The sequence below is a fragment of the Aulonocara stuartgranti genome, assembly GCF_965226115.1.
Source record: "Aulonocara stuartgranti genome assembly, chromosome: 10".
In the NCBI taxonomy this organism is placed as follows: Eukaryota; Metazoa; Chordata; class Actinopteri; order Cichliformes; family Cichlidae; genus Aulonocara; species Aulonocara stuartgranti.
In genome coordinates this window covers 15,972,646-15,986,511 of record NC_138946.1, presented here as the reverse complement: position 1 = coordinate 15,986,511, position 13,866 = coordinate 15,972,646, and the positions used below count along the sequence as shown (strand labels likewise).

At 40.3% G+C, this 13,866-nt stretch overlaps 1 protein-coding gene across 2 annotated transcripts in view; it reads right to left on the bottom strand.

Moving 5' to 3' along the window:
- caln2 (calneuron 2) overlaps positions 1 to 13,866 on the bottom strand; it is a 30,048-nt gene that overhangs the window by 3,415 nt on the left and 12,767 nt on the right. For both annotated transcript variants that reach the window (XM_082549887.1, XM_082549888.1), the window contains 2 exons: positions 12,992 to 13,104; positions 1,634 to 1,787 (listed from right to left, as the gene is read on the bottom strand). In XM_082549887.1, the coding sequence (XP_082406013.1) occupies positions 1,634 to 1,787; positions 12,992 to 13,104 (267 nt within the window). The remainder of the gene's footprint in view (positions 1 to 1,633; positions 1,788 to 12,991; positions 13,105 to 13,866) is intronic.

Genomic DNA, 13,866 nt, shown 5'->3' with positions numbered 1-13,866 from the left:
AAGGTTGCTTCTGCGAGCCTGAGGATTCACCCATAGCACAGTGCTATGTAGTTTTCACTTTGTTCCAGTAGCACTAAGTTTTCTCCTTTCCTCAGACTTTTCATTTCTCTTAACTTTATTTCTCGTGAGCAGCTGGTTTGCTCTGGCACATCATGACTCCCAGTCAAGTCCCATAGCACATTCACTCATTTGTTGAAGTTGTTTTGATTCAGTCAAAAGACTGTATTTAAAGCAAAGGTTTTAGAATTTTACTTGTTGCTGTCGGCTATCTGTACAGTCAAACCTGTCTTTGCAGTCAGAGGAGTTAACCTTCTTTTGGCTTAAGCACTTCCACATCAGCCAAAAGCTCACATACAGTCCATGATTCAGTCCTTGGTTTAGTTTGTAGACAATGATAAGCTGGCTGACAGCACACACTTGCATCAGTGGCTCTCTCTAGACATAGTCAAAATGAAACCAGGGCAGCTGTCAAGATCATGTCTGACTAGACAAGCAGAAAAACAAAAACAATGACTCTGTGCAGGTAAAGTGTGCACGAGGGCTCCTGTAAGAGAACTGATCACTGCAATAATCCTTTGCTGATGGTAAATGGCTAGTATAATGTTTGGAGTGTTGCTTATTTTCTTACACACTGCTGAGATCAGACGACTCGTGCCTGTGCCTCAAGTATGAAGGCATAAAGCTCACCATAGCGAAAAAGTCTGGAATCAGAGAGCTAGCCTGGCACTCTACAAAACTCCACACCTAAACCGTAAATACAGCTATTTGTGGTGTCATGGCAAATAGTTATGAGTGTTATCGTGTGCTTTAATTATTTGCTTGAGACGTTTCACTGAGTTTGCCAAGCAGACTTGAGGAAGTCAACACACAGTGTTCTGCAGCTTAACCGCTTCATTTTGTGTACTGATAAAAGACAGAAAACCCCCCAAAACAAAACACACCAAACTGTGAGTGTTAGAGGCTTTTTGGGTATTATTCTTTGCAGAGAACCAGGTTAGCTGCCAAAGTGAAATTGCATTTCTTTTTTACTCCGTTTACTCATCCATTTAACTGTGGTCAAGTTGGCCAGAGGTATGATTTAGTTTTGTCCAAAACAATAAGTAGCAGCTGCCTTATCTGTCTTGTTACAGGCATTTTGGTGAAGATTTTTCCACAGTCACTGAAGAAACAAGTCAGAGTTTGCATTAAGTTAGCTCACAGCAACTTGTACAGATGTCCTGATCTTATACATGCTGACCATGTTTTTCTCTTTCCATTTTTAATGAATATGGCTAGTTAGCAATGCAGGAAGATGATGCCCTAATTTCCATCCTCCTGAGCTCTGATTGGTTGATTATCTCTCATAAACAGCCACCAGGGATAATCCAGAGATGTGGAGAGAGAAAGAAACTGGTTTCCCCCTGCTTCTTGTCTAATTGCCTCTTGGCTGTAGCTTCATAGCACACAGTAATAAAAGCGATATCGATCTACTCACCAGGCTCTTGGCAAAAAAACAAATATGTGTACTTTGGATTGTTTAATCAGTTCGAATAAGCATAGTGCATGTTGTTATTTGAATCATTAAGAGATTACTGTTTACTGCCCAAAACACCTTTTTATACCAACAAAGTTTCCACGAGAACTGCTTCCTCACCTCCCTCATACTCAGGGCAGTTCCCTGAGGTTTCATTGAGGCTTTCCTCCTCGGTGATGATAATGTTCTCTATGTCCTTCATTGTCAGGTGGTCCCGGAAGGCGTGGAACAGCACCTGCTTCAGCTCATCCAGAGACAGCTGCTGCATGTCGAACTGCAGGGGCACACAGCAATCAATGCAGATACACAGTCAAACACAGGCCGACTTCATGAGGGCAGATAAATATAGAAGAATGAGGTGTAGGAAATGACGCTATATATAAATATATTTTTAATTAGTCAACAGCGTAACGCAGGGATACAGTATGTAGGTAGGAACTGTGTCAGTTGTAATGTAAAGAAAACTGGAGCTATTTTTGGTGCATGAGTCATGATATGATCCTGTTTTTCCTGTTCACATGTATAGGCGGAGAAACTGGCATGTTGACTTCCATGTAGGTGGTCGTTTTGTGTAATTGTTTCATATTATTAATAAGGGTATCAAATATCCATGACTTGAAGTCTGAATCTTTGCCTCTGTCCAACATCTATTCTACCCCCCAACCACCCAGGGGCTCAATCCAGGGATACTCATGGACATATCCCTCAAGCCCAGCATGCAGGCCTAGATTATTTACCTCACTGACTGCCTGAAATACAATCAGTCGCTTGGTTTAGCACGGCAGATGGACACAGAGAGGCAGGCATGGCGAAGACGAAGAAAAGAAGGGTTTGATGGAGAAAGGAAGAGAGAGACACAGAGATAAGAAAACAGGAAAGCACGATGAGGTCAAAGAAAAGGGAGATGTGTGAAGTAGTGGGAGACAGATGGAGAAAACAGAACTGGCAGACAATGGTGGTAAAAAAGTAAAAGAGCTGCGTTTGTGAAGAAGAGATGCTCATTTTAACGAGAAGATAATCCTGCTCTTGCTTTACTGACTTGCTCACTATACGCTAAAATACTAAAACCAGTGTGCTTTATGACTAATGACTTTAGGGAAAACCACAGATGTTGAATGAAAAGGGGAGGGAGGGCTTATAAATGATTTTAGAAGCATGACTGTTAGATTTGTATTGTTGATTGTCATTTATGCTTAGAAATATCTACTCATATATGCTTATATGCTTTGTGTGTATGTAGACGTCATATGTTAATGAACCTATGTATATTCATGTAACCTCAATAAAAGAGCAGCGTTACGGGGGAGTGGACGAGAGCAACTGGGGTCAAGCGAAGGAACGGCGTTTGTCCAGTTCTCTCCCGTGCAGGAGAAACATAAAGAACTTTGCCTACTCGTGTCTTGCTTTTGCTGTGTAGTAGAATTGTCTTGAACGTTCCAGCGAATAGGTTTACGCTGCAAACCTATCAATGACCTTGCGTGAAACCTAAACATGTCTTTGGGACTTACAAATTTTTGGTTAATCCTTACATCACCTGCCTGGTCAGGCTTGAAGTTGAGGCCCATTTCTTGTTTAATCGACAAGTTTCACATTTTGGGGAAAAAACAAACAAACTGATTTGCTTTCTTTCTGGAATTTCAATGTGCAGTCTCATCTCTGTCCATTAAATATGATGCTAAAGCCAGTACATAGTTCGCACAGTGATATGGAACAAAGGGGGAACAGTCCTTTGCCAAATATAGGCTTGTATAGCTCACAAATTACAGAGTCAGAATAAAGGTTTTCCCATTTCCAGACATTAGTGAATACAGCTGTGACAGCATATTTGGACAGATACTGTATGAGAGTGGTATTAAGCTTTTTTTTTAAACTCTGTGTCAGAAAATAATTGATTTATAGCATCATCTTCGAGATGTATTAGTGAGTCTTGTCCTGACTCTGAGATCATTCTTTGTCTTTGTTATTATTTTTCTCTGTGTCCTGTTGTATTTTGTCATACTTACACTTCCTTTCATTGCCTGTCCTGCCCTACTGTCTGTCACCTGTGTCTAATTGTCCTTCATTTATGCGTTTAGTAGCCTCTCCTCTGCCTAATTGCCTTTGTATCGTGTGTCATGCTCTTCAGCATTTCTCTTTGGAAGTTTTTTCTCCCTTAACATCATGATGCTCAGTAGTGGTCCGAGAACGGATTTGAGAACTAAACATAACAGGAAGAAGAAGTTTGATTTTTGTAGTTTTTTCCCCCGCCATGGCCACTACTGAAGCCGCTGATGTCAGTCCTCTCTTTTCCACGGATGCATTCCCAGTGTCCAATCTAAAACCAGTTCCACACATTTCCACTGACTAAAGACGGTGCCAAAAAGCCGGCACCAGCATGGCATCACAAAATTACTGGGCCCAAAATCAGGATCGATGCCAGCAGTGGATAGAGGAGGGGCAAGAGCATCTCAGATGATTTGCAAATATGAAGATTGTTTAAGCTTCTGTTTCTATTTTGTGCATTTAAGCGTTGTGCTCATGTTTTGTATTTTATCTAGGTTCCTAAATGCTAGTGCTTTGATTACACTGAACATTTGAAAATTGTTTTGAGAAGGAACAAAATTCTGTGTCATAAAATGAATTCCTTTTGGTATCATAAAGAAAAAAAAAATCTTACACATAAAAATCCCCAAATTATTAGCTAATTTGGGGAATTTCTGATTTATAACAGATCTCAAGACTGCAAGAAAAGAAAAAAGTGAATCATAACTGATATATTGACCCATTAATAGAAATGTCCTTGAACAGGCATGGATACACATGATAACAAGGACTTGTGTCAGGTCTTTATGTATTTTGCACGTCCACTTCTCTGTGCTCTGCAAATGTGTATTGATTCCAATCTAACTGTTCGTCTTGCCTTTCCTGGGGATTTACGCTTTAATTATGGAAACATGCATTTGGATGCATACTCGCACACAAACCCACACAAATGAAAGCAAACTTGAGACACTGCAGTAAATAACTGCAGACACAAAACTGCACAGACAGACACCCTCTCTGGGTTTCTATCTCATCCTCTTCTCCCTCTCTCTCGCTTTCTCTCTCTCTCTCACACACACACACACACACACACACACACACTTCAACACCCACGCATGCAGATGCTTTTATTTGGTTAGCTAAGGTAAAACAACCCATAGGAGATTATTCACAATTTGGCAAACATGAAACTAAAGCAACTTTTATTTTCAAAAGGACAAAAGTGACAGGAGTGGGTAAAGATAGAGGGGCTGTAAGACACAACAAACAAGATTCAGTGCAGGGGTATGAGTTGTAATCATCTTAGCCAGAGCTGAAAAACAAACTGCAACAACAAATCATAATTCCTGGCTTAAATAAAACTGTCACTCTACCACCCAAAAAGCTGGCAGTGGAACAGGGATCCATCTTCACACGCTTTTCTTGATTTTTCTCTCATTTCTTTCCATGTTGGGAATTTTTTTTTCTTACTTCAATGAAACTCACAGAGGGAGCTGACTGCAATGTAAAGTACCTTCAGGCAAATTTGTGATATTGGTCTATGAAAATAAATTGTCTTGACTTCTGTTAAATTTGCAATTAGCATAAAAAAACCTGTTTAGACTTTTAACTGAATAATGCTGCCTTGTCTGGTGCTCCAGGGCAAATAAATAGGGTTTGGTAGCAGCAGTTGGAGGGCATGAGCTGACTGACTTCTGCTATCTTTCTTGCCATAGCTGTCTCTAAATTGAATAGATACAAGGAAATGGAGGAAAACCTCTTCGGACTGCAGCCGCAGGACAGACGACATGACAGGTGAGGCAGGAGCATGGAGAATGTACAATGTTCCTGACTGTCTATCGACTGGGTGAAATCCACAGTGGTACTTGTTACTAAGCAGCAGAGTGATTTCTCCTCCTGCCAAGTCTCTGACATCCCCCCTCCCCAAACACACACACAATGAAGACCAAGAGTTTTCCTGTTAGAGCATTTTGTCTTTCACTGACTGAGCTCAAATATGTCATTTGTGTGTCTCTCTATATAGAAATGTGTGTTTGTATGTGAGTGAATGGTTGACAGAGAAGCAGCAGGGGATCGCGAGCAGTGACCGGTGACATATCGAAGGAGCCAGGACACATCAATCAGAGGAACAGGTGCTTACACGCCGTCCTTCCTTACTAATCCTCCTGTCCTCGAACAACACAGGCTTGTTTCGTCATTCGTCCACCTGCTTCGTCTTCTGACCCTTTCTCTAAAAAGTCACCCAGAGCGACATCCCGAAAGCAATGTTTCTTTTATTCTGTACACTTCCCCCTCACCACCTAGTTCTTCTGTCTTGCAGCAGTGCTGTCACAGTTAGGCGTCATCTTCAAGTTCAAGTAAAGTTTTTGGTTTGACTGCATGTGGCAGTGCAAAATTGACTTAAAAAAGGCAGAAGCTACAGTCAACCAGAAATGAATAATAGATAAACAAGAGCCACGGGAACAGAAATCAATTGCAGATGTATGTGAGGGAATAAAACTGAAAATAGGAAAATTCTCAATTGAAAGTTGCTGAAACTCACTAGGCATGGTGCCTAGTGAGTTTCAGCAACTTTCAATTGAGAATTGAAAGTTGGTCACACGTGTTTGAAAAGTTGGTCACTTTTCAAACACGTGTTAAAGTAATCCACTTAATCTCACTGCACTTTAAAATATGGGGAAGCAGGGACACAACATTTTTAAAACGCACTAATCTTTGCTTATTAGAATGAACACTGTGGTGTGTTTTTAACAGCTGTAGATGCAGACAGTCTTTCCTTTGGGTTTCAGTTTTCATTGATAAAATAACTCACAGCTGGCTACGCTTAAAAAAGATGAAAACTTAACAAGTTGATGATAGAAATTTAGAACCCTGACTTAAATATCAGTTAATATTTTTAATGAATATTTGACACAGATTAATCATCTCTTTGACACATTACATGACTTGAATGAATTAAACCTCTGAGTGCAGTCCCTGTAAAAATTCATCTCTTGTATTTTAAATGGCACTGACTCCAGAGGTGGCTAAAGTACACACTTTCTTTACTGAAGTAGAAGCACAGACACTTGTGTTTAAAACAAAAACAAACAAACAAACAAAATAATACCAGCACATGAGAATGAAATGTCATGCCAATCTAAATCTATTGAATGTACTTAGCTGGAATCTCTTATGTAAGACACAAGCAGGGAAATAGTTATATTTTCTGCCTACATTGTAGATGGGTGACTATTCAGGTGCCTCCTGAATCGAACCTACAGAGAGGAGTGCTCCAGGGTGCCACCAATTACTCACCCGTGTAGTTCCACTGCAAACCTCACTGTCACTCACACTGAAATCTAAATGGTGCAATCTACCTATGCTCGGTGTGTACACTCTTATGCATCGGGGAGGGGATTCCACATCGTGCCTAGCCCCTCAACAAGCGACCACACCGCCACTAAAGACACAGCATAAAACCTTAAACAAATTAGTAAAAGATAAAACAAATACACCCTAAGTTACAGTACTTTATAAAAGCAAGATTTAAAATACAGAAAATAATTCTGAGTAAAAGACCATAAAACCAGGACTCAGTCGAGGCCAGTCCATAAACGTTTGTAAGATAACAGGCCACAACAAGACAGAATAAAACCGAACAAGACCGCAGCAGTATGGCACAATCCACTTTCTAAAGGGCGATACTAAAATGAACAGCTTTCATGAGCAGACCTGCAGTGCTTAGCTGCCTAACGGTCTCAGCTACCTTGGATGGGAAAAGACTGCCAAATACCTCCATGTGGTAGAGAAGCGCAGCTGTTTCTTATAGGGCCTCTAATTAGCAGCTGGGAAGGTGTGGATGTTAGTGCTGCATTTGCGGACATCACGTAAAAATCTACTTCACTACATTACCTTTATATCTAACCTCTCTTCTTCCTGTCCTGCCCTGTCTTTCTTACATCTTTCTCCATCTCTGAGAGAACTTTTTTCTCTGGCTGGGAAACAGAGTAGCTACAGACACGGTGAGTGACAAACTGCGCACAAACAGTCTGTATATTTGCTGATATTTCTTGAGCTGCATTTGAAATGTTGCATTTGAAATTTCCTGCCACTTAAAAAATGTTGCTCCCTTTATACTTGCTCCTCTTCTGTAGAGCTAGCTAGATACTCACATACTCCAAACTAGAGATGTACCGATCCGATATTACGTATCGGTATTGGTCCGATACTGACGTCAATTACTGGATCGGATATCGGAGGGAAATAAAAAATGTAATCCGATCCATTAAATATCAAAAAACCTCACAAAACTTGCAACATGGCGTAACTCGGCTCATAACCGTAGCACGTCGGAGCAGTGTGCATCACGTGATAGAGCGGCCATCTGGCATTTCATCTCCAAGGAAGTTATCCCAGAGAGAAGTAAAGCAAGTGCGTAAGTTCGTCTCTGAATGTTTATAAAGCATTTCCGCGTTAAGCTTAACAACCGATATATGGAGCGACTGCCTCTTCTCTCTCCCTCCCTCTCCTGCTGCTACTTCAGTCATGAAACTGATCAATGATCAGCTGATCGGCTTTTCTGTCAGGAGTCCGTCTCTCTTGTTTGTTTTTGGCCCACTTCACACCAGAAAGAGGAAACCAGCAACTGAACAACAGCAGCACGTTTAAGCTTAAGCTGTTGTTAGAATTTATTTAATATTACTTTGTACACCAGGATCCTTTTCTACGTAGCTGACGGCTGGTAACTGTGCAGGGGCGGATCTAGCAAAGTTTAGCCAAGGGGGCCGATAGGGCATGAACAGGGAAAAGGGGGCACAAAGACATACTTTTCTTTCTTATTCTCATTTAAAATGTCTAGCTTTTATTAAATAATTATCTGACACCCAAAGTTTTAATTTGATGTAAAATGAATAGAAGTCCATTACTGTATATAGTAACTATTAAGTCTAATATATACCCCAGTAAGCTTTTCCTTTGGGAAGGTACCATCTGTGCAGTCTGCAATTCTGTTAAAGAAAGATGTTGAATCTATTTAATTATTCTTGAAAAATAATTGATTTCTGTGCATTTTCTTTTCACACTGCATCAAATTAAGGTTGATTACGTCGATTAAGTATCATGAGGTGCAGCGTGAGGGGTAGTTCCCTATTTTGTTTTTGCTTTTTTGTTGCTGGGAGTTGGAACCCTATCCGGTCGTTAAGTCTGACGTCACTAGCCGTGTCTGGGCCTAAACTCCGCTGCAGGTCCATATATCAAACGATCACTATGGCATTACTGAGAGTTGAAAAACTGTCTAAAGTCTTTCATCTTTAATGAAATGATCAGCGTTCTGCTCTACCAGGTGTAACAATTGAGTTTAACATCCAGGCATCCATGAAAACGGAATTTATGACATTTAACGGAGTTAGAAGTTAGCAGGAAGTTAGCTCGCTAGCTTCTATCTAAATACAACATAGCATGTCCTGACTGCAGGGTTTTGGAAACAAATTAAAACGTACAGCTCTGTTATCGCTTCCAACATAAATGAAGACGGAAAACTAAACAGCAGTGACGTTTGTAAGGTTACTGAAGTTTGGCTAGCTGGTATATAATGATGTGCTACGTGACCGCTAGCGACACAGCTATGTTAGCTTAATATAAACAAGCTAACTTTTTTTTCCACTCGATAACAGTTAACGTGAGTGTTCTCGGTGGTCAGGAGCAAATGTAATCGCATGGCAGGATGCTGTAAAAGGACCAAACTTCAGCCAGGAGAACAACTGAGATAATCCATCCACAATACGAGGTTAGTCATTCATATACTGCTGCATGGGCTGGGCTTTAGTTACATCCTAGGGTTTTAAAAACTGAGCTTAAATAAATGATTAGCGGTAATAAAAGCCGAGGGAGGTCAACAGGGATCACTGACTGTTTTAGGAGCTTTTTGAGATCAAATAGAAGAAAATACAAAACATTAAACATGTTAATAAAACAAAAGCCATATTAAACACAGACTACTTTAGGCCCGGAAGTAGGATTCGTCATGTCATCACTTAACGACCGGATTAGTTAGGTTGCTTAATATTTACGCTAAGTACTCTTTAAAATACCAGAATAGGGAGGATGGAGTAGGTTTAAGTTTATTAGATTGATCAGTATTGCTGAACTATGAAAAATTTTTTTTGCATACAGGTATAACAGAATACCTTTAGTCTTGTTGTTTTTTAAACTTGAGTATGACTTTGATCATCTGAAAGGCAGGACTCCTGCTGTGTCAAACATTACTTCCTGAAAAAAAAAGAAAAAAAAAAGAAGAAAAATAAATAAATAAATAAATAAATAAATAAATAAATAAACTTCAGTATGAACTTATACAAAATGCAGCAAGATAAAAAAAAAAACAGTTTTATTGATTAAAAAACACTATATCGGATTCATATCGGTATCGGCAGATATCCAAATTTATGATATTGGTATCGGACATAAAAAAGTGGTATCGTGCCATCTCTACTACAAACACAACTTACGGATATCTACACAGCTCTGAAGTTTGCCCTGCTGAAGTGTAGATTTTACTACAGCAAAGTAGAACCAAGTTCAGTCTCTTGAAGATTTGCAGGAGTGTTAAGTAACACTTATTATTACACATATTATTCTGTATGTCAGCTGCAATACACACTACCTAATTATTTTTGTACAACTTGAATGAAAAACAACAACAGCAACATTTGACTTCAGTACCAAACACAACAATTTGACAATTGTTGCAAACATTTGCACATATACTTTTTCCACAGTGAAAACAAAAACAAGGCTACAGCACATTTTACCTGCAATGCCTGGAAAGAATCTGCTGACAGATTTTGATGACATACGATGCTGCTTTCTGAAAGCTGTTGGGCTCATCAGCTATAATTCACAGTGAAGTTACAACTACATGTATAGCAAGAAGTATAGCAATACACAATTTGAGATGTTGTTTTTTTATTTTTAATAAAACATGATGTTTTAAAATAAGTCACTTAAAAATCGTTTTGTTTCATTTAACCCTTTACCTCTAATGAATAATCTAATCCTTTCTGTGCTCTCGATTACCTTTTCTTTCCTACTTAATCTTCTTTTTATAAACTATATCTGTGATATTTTTGTCTCTTTTCCCTGCTCCCTGCCTACTCTGGTTGCCCCACTGGCTCATAAACCTTGCATGCCTCATTACAGGTTTGGGCTTTCTACTCTGGTGGCCAGTGTTTGGGTCCTGTCATCACTGTAACATCACACTATACATGGTTTCTGCAAATGAGGTTAAACATGCTTTGGTGGCAGGAGTAGCTTAGGTGGTTGAGCAGGCTGGCCATTAAATGTTGGGTTGGTTCAATGCCCGATTCCTCCTGTCTGCATGTTGTGCCTGTGAACATGAATCCAGGAAATGCTCCTGGCATGTTTTGGAAAAATGTGGAAGCCCATTAGGACAAAACATGCCTAATGGGCATGTTTTGTAATGAAAGGCTGGCCACAATCATAACACGATGGCGATCCCACAGACCTCCTTCCCACTCGCTCAGCATAAACATATTTCTCATAAGCTATAAACACTGTTAAGATATTGGTTTAAAAACTGTTGTTTGTAAGTGACTGTCTTTAGGTGCTGCAGCTTAATTTGCAATGGAAGAGTGGGTGCTAGCTTTCTCAAATTTAATTTACTGGCTGTCAGAGCGAATGCGGTAACTTGATTCGGGAGTTTTTCAAAGCAGATATCTAAAGCTCAGTGAGATCGCACTCACACCACGCTACAGTGGAAAATCAACAGTGAACCAGAGGAGTTTTTTCAGAGGTACACCAAACAAAAAGAACGCAGAATCACACGACTGCGCAGAAGTCAATAAACAGGTACGCACGGCAGTTCCACTCTCCCCAGTGAAACCATCATGCATCTCTCAGAGCGCAGATATTATTCGAACATACTGAACTGAGTCATTATGGCCCATCACAATGTATCCATCATGGCGGACCTCTTTCATCTCTCTCAACATGATGGCTCTGCCTCTTTTCCCGTCTCCCACTGAGGTCTGTGGAAAATAAACAGGCTCACAAACACACACACAAAATCCCCCCCTTTTGCTTTTCCTACATTGTTTTGCTCCATTCTCTCCCTTGTGCTTCTTGACTCTACTGTCATTTCCCCCATCTCTTCTTCTTGTTTTTGTGAGGTGAACATTTCAAATCACCCTTGAGATGCACACTGTCTGCGACCTTCACAGTTTCTCTTACTCCGTCTGTCACCCCCCCCCCCCTTTTTTTTTTTTCTTGTGTGCTTTTCCTTTGTACTTCGATATCTTTATGTGGGGCATCCCCCCACACCACCCCCACAAACTCCCCATCCCCGCTTATTGTCCAGCTCTTCTCTCTATTCTGTCATCTCTTTCAGCCTCTCTGGCTTGCACACTGTCTGTCTTGCTCCATCTATTTGTCAGAGATTCAGCGTGTCTCATTTATAAAAGGTGTTCTGTTTCACACAGCATTCCTCGTTTTAAAAATTGCCTTTTTTTTGGTTGTTGTTTTTTGCAAGAATTTTCTTTGTTTTGTGAATGCGCGTGAATGGCTCATTGTTTCACCAGTTATATTGTCTAAAGTAACTGAACATTGAAACCTAGGATGAAGAATGCAAATGTGGCCCTGTGTGTGTTTGTAACCTGAAAGGCACACACACACACACACACACACACACACACACACACACACACACACACACACACACACACACACTTCTTCATTTCAATGAGTCACCCTGTTTCTCCTCTCATTTGACTCAAGGAAAGCACTGAACAGCTTCCTGAGCACTGTCGCTGTGCTCATCCAACCGTCCTCGCACTCAGCCTCCTCCCTACACATCAAAAGCGCACGTACACAAACTCAAAACTTTGCACTTTTCATTATTGTTGCATGTCTTACCTACGAGGCACAGAAAAAAGACTCGGAGAGAAGCTAATTTCTGTCTACAACAATTTTCAAAAACAAAGTAAGCACATGCAAATGAGCTTTATTTACTGTGGTGCCTAATTTGAACAGTGCATCCCCAAACTCCTCATTATGATAATGCTCTCTGCAACACATTAAATGATAAACACATGTATGCCCAAAAATCTCCAAAAACGTACATAAAGAAACACACTTAATTCTCAGCAGGTCTCTTTTCCTTTAAGACTCAGATCCAAAAAGGGGGGGGAAAAGCTATGCAAGGGAACAGCAAAGGCAGGTAGGGGGGCTGAGAGTGTATTTTGTATGTGTGTATGTTTTATGCTTGCCTGCAGAGTTCTTGGAGAAACTAGGGCTGTTCTCAAAGATGTAAGACTTGTTCTGACTGTTAAAATACATAGTCAGAGGTGAGGCGGAAGAAGTAAGAGGAAGCATAAGGGATTGAACTGATAAATGATGAGGAGAGTGAGTGATGAGCAACAGACTGTTGACCAGCTGGGAGGAGGAAGCTTTGTCTCTCACCTGCCAGAAGATGTTGTCAATGGTGTTGCCTAGAAATCCTTCTCTGTTGTCAGATGACAGCAGCTTGGGCCCCAGTATCGTCATGAACTCCTCAAAATCCACCTGGCCGTCCCCTGCAGGTAGACAAACACACACACAGAAAAAGAGGAGCAAGGAGACAGACCAGCACAAAAAAACAATCAGATACTGAGACAGGAAGGATGGCAAAGCAGAGTTAAATAATGCATTTTATGACAAAGTTCATTTCTTTCCAGAAACAAAGGAGACAGATCAACAGATGGGTGTGTGCTTTCATCCATGACGAGCACTCGTGCAGCATCGGCCTTAATTCACCTTTCGGATACAATGCGTGGACCTGCACGAGTGTGTGCCTGTGTGTGTCTGTGGGACTGATTTTTGTGACAATTCAGGGATCATTTGGCAGATTTAAATTCAAAAGAGACAACTTTGCGTGTGCTTGCATTATGTATTCTGCAGCCGTATGTTGTTATAGATAACAGTCAACAGGCAGCGCCCCGTGGAATAAATACACGCACTATGGCAGCACATTGTAAACACCATAAAACACCCAGACTTATTACACTGTATATTGCCAATATTGATTTTATGACCAGTTAAAATTGTTATCTAATGTTCGGATTATTACGTGTTATCGTAAGGAGCATATTAGACGCATTAGTAGTCTGGACAAGGTGCGGTAATGTTGTGTGAGAACACCGTTGTGTGTGTCAATTATTTTTTTTATTCCCTCCTGAAAATTATTTGTAATTTGGAAGATATAATAGAGAAAAAAATGATTCAAACAATACCCACAGATAACGCTAGAGAGCCTGAAAATGTTCTATAAACACACCAACAATTCAGTATGTTGAATA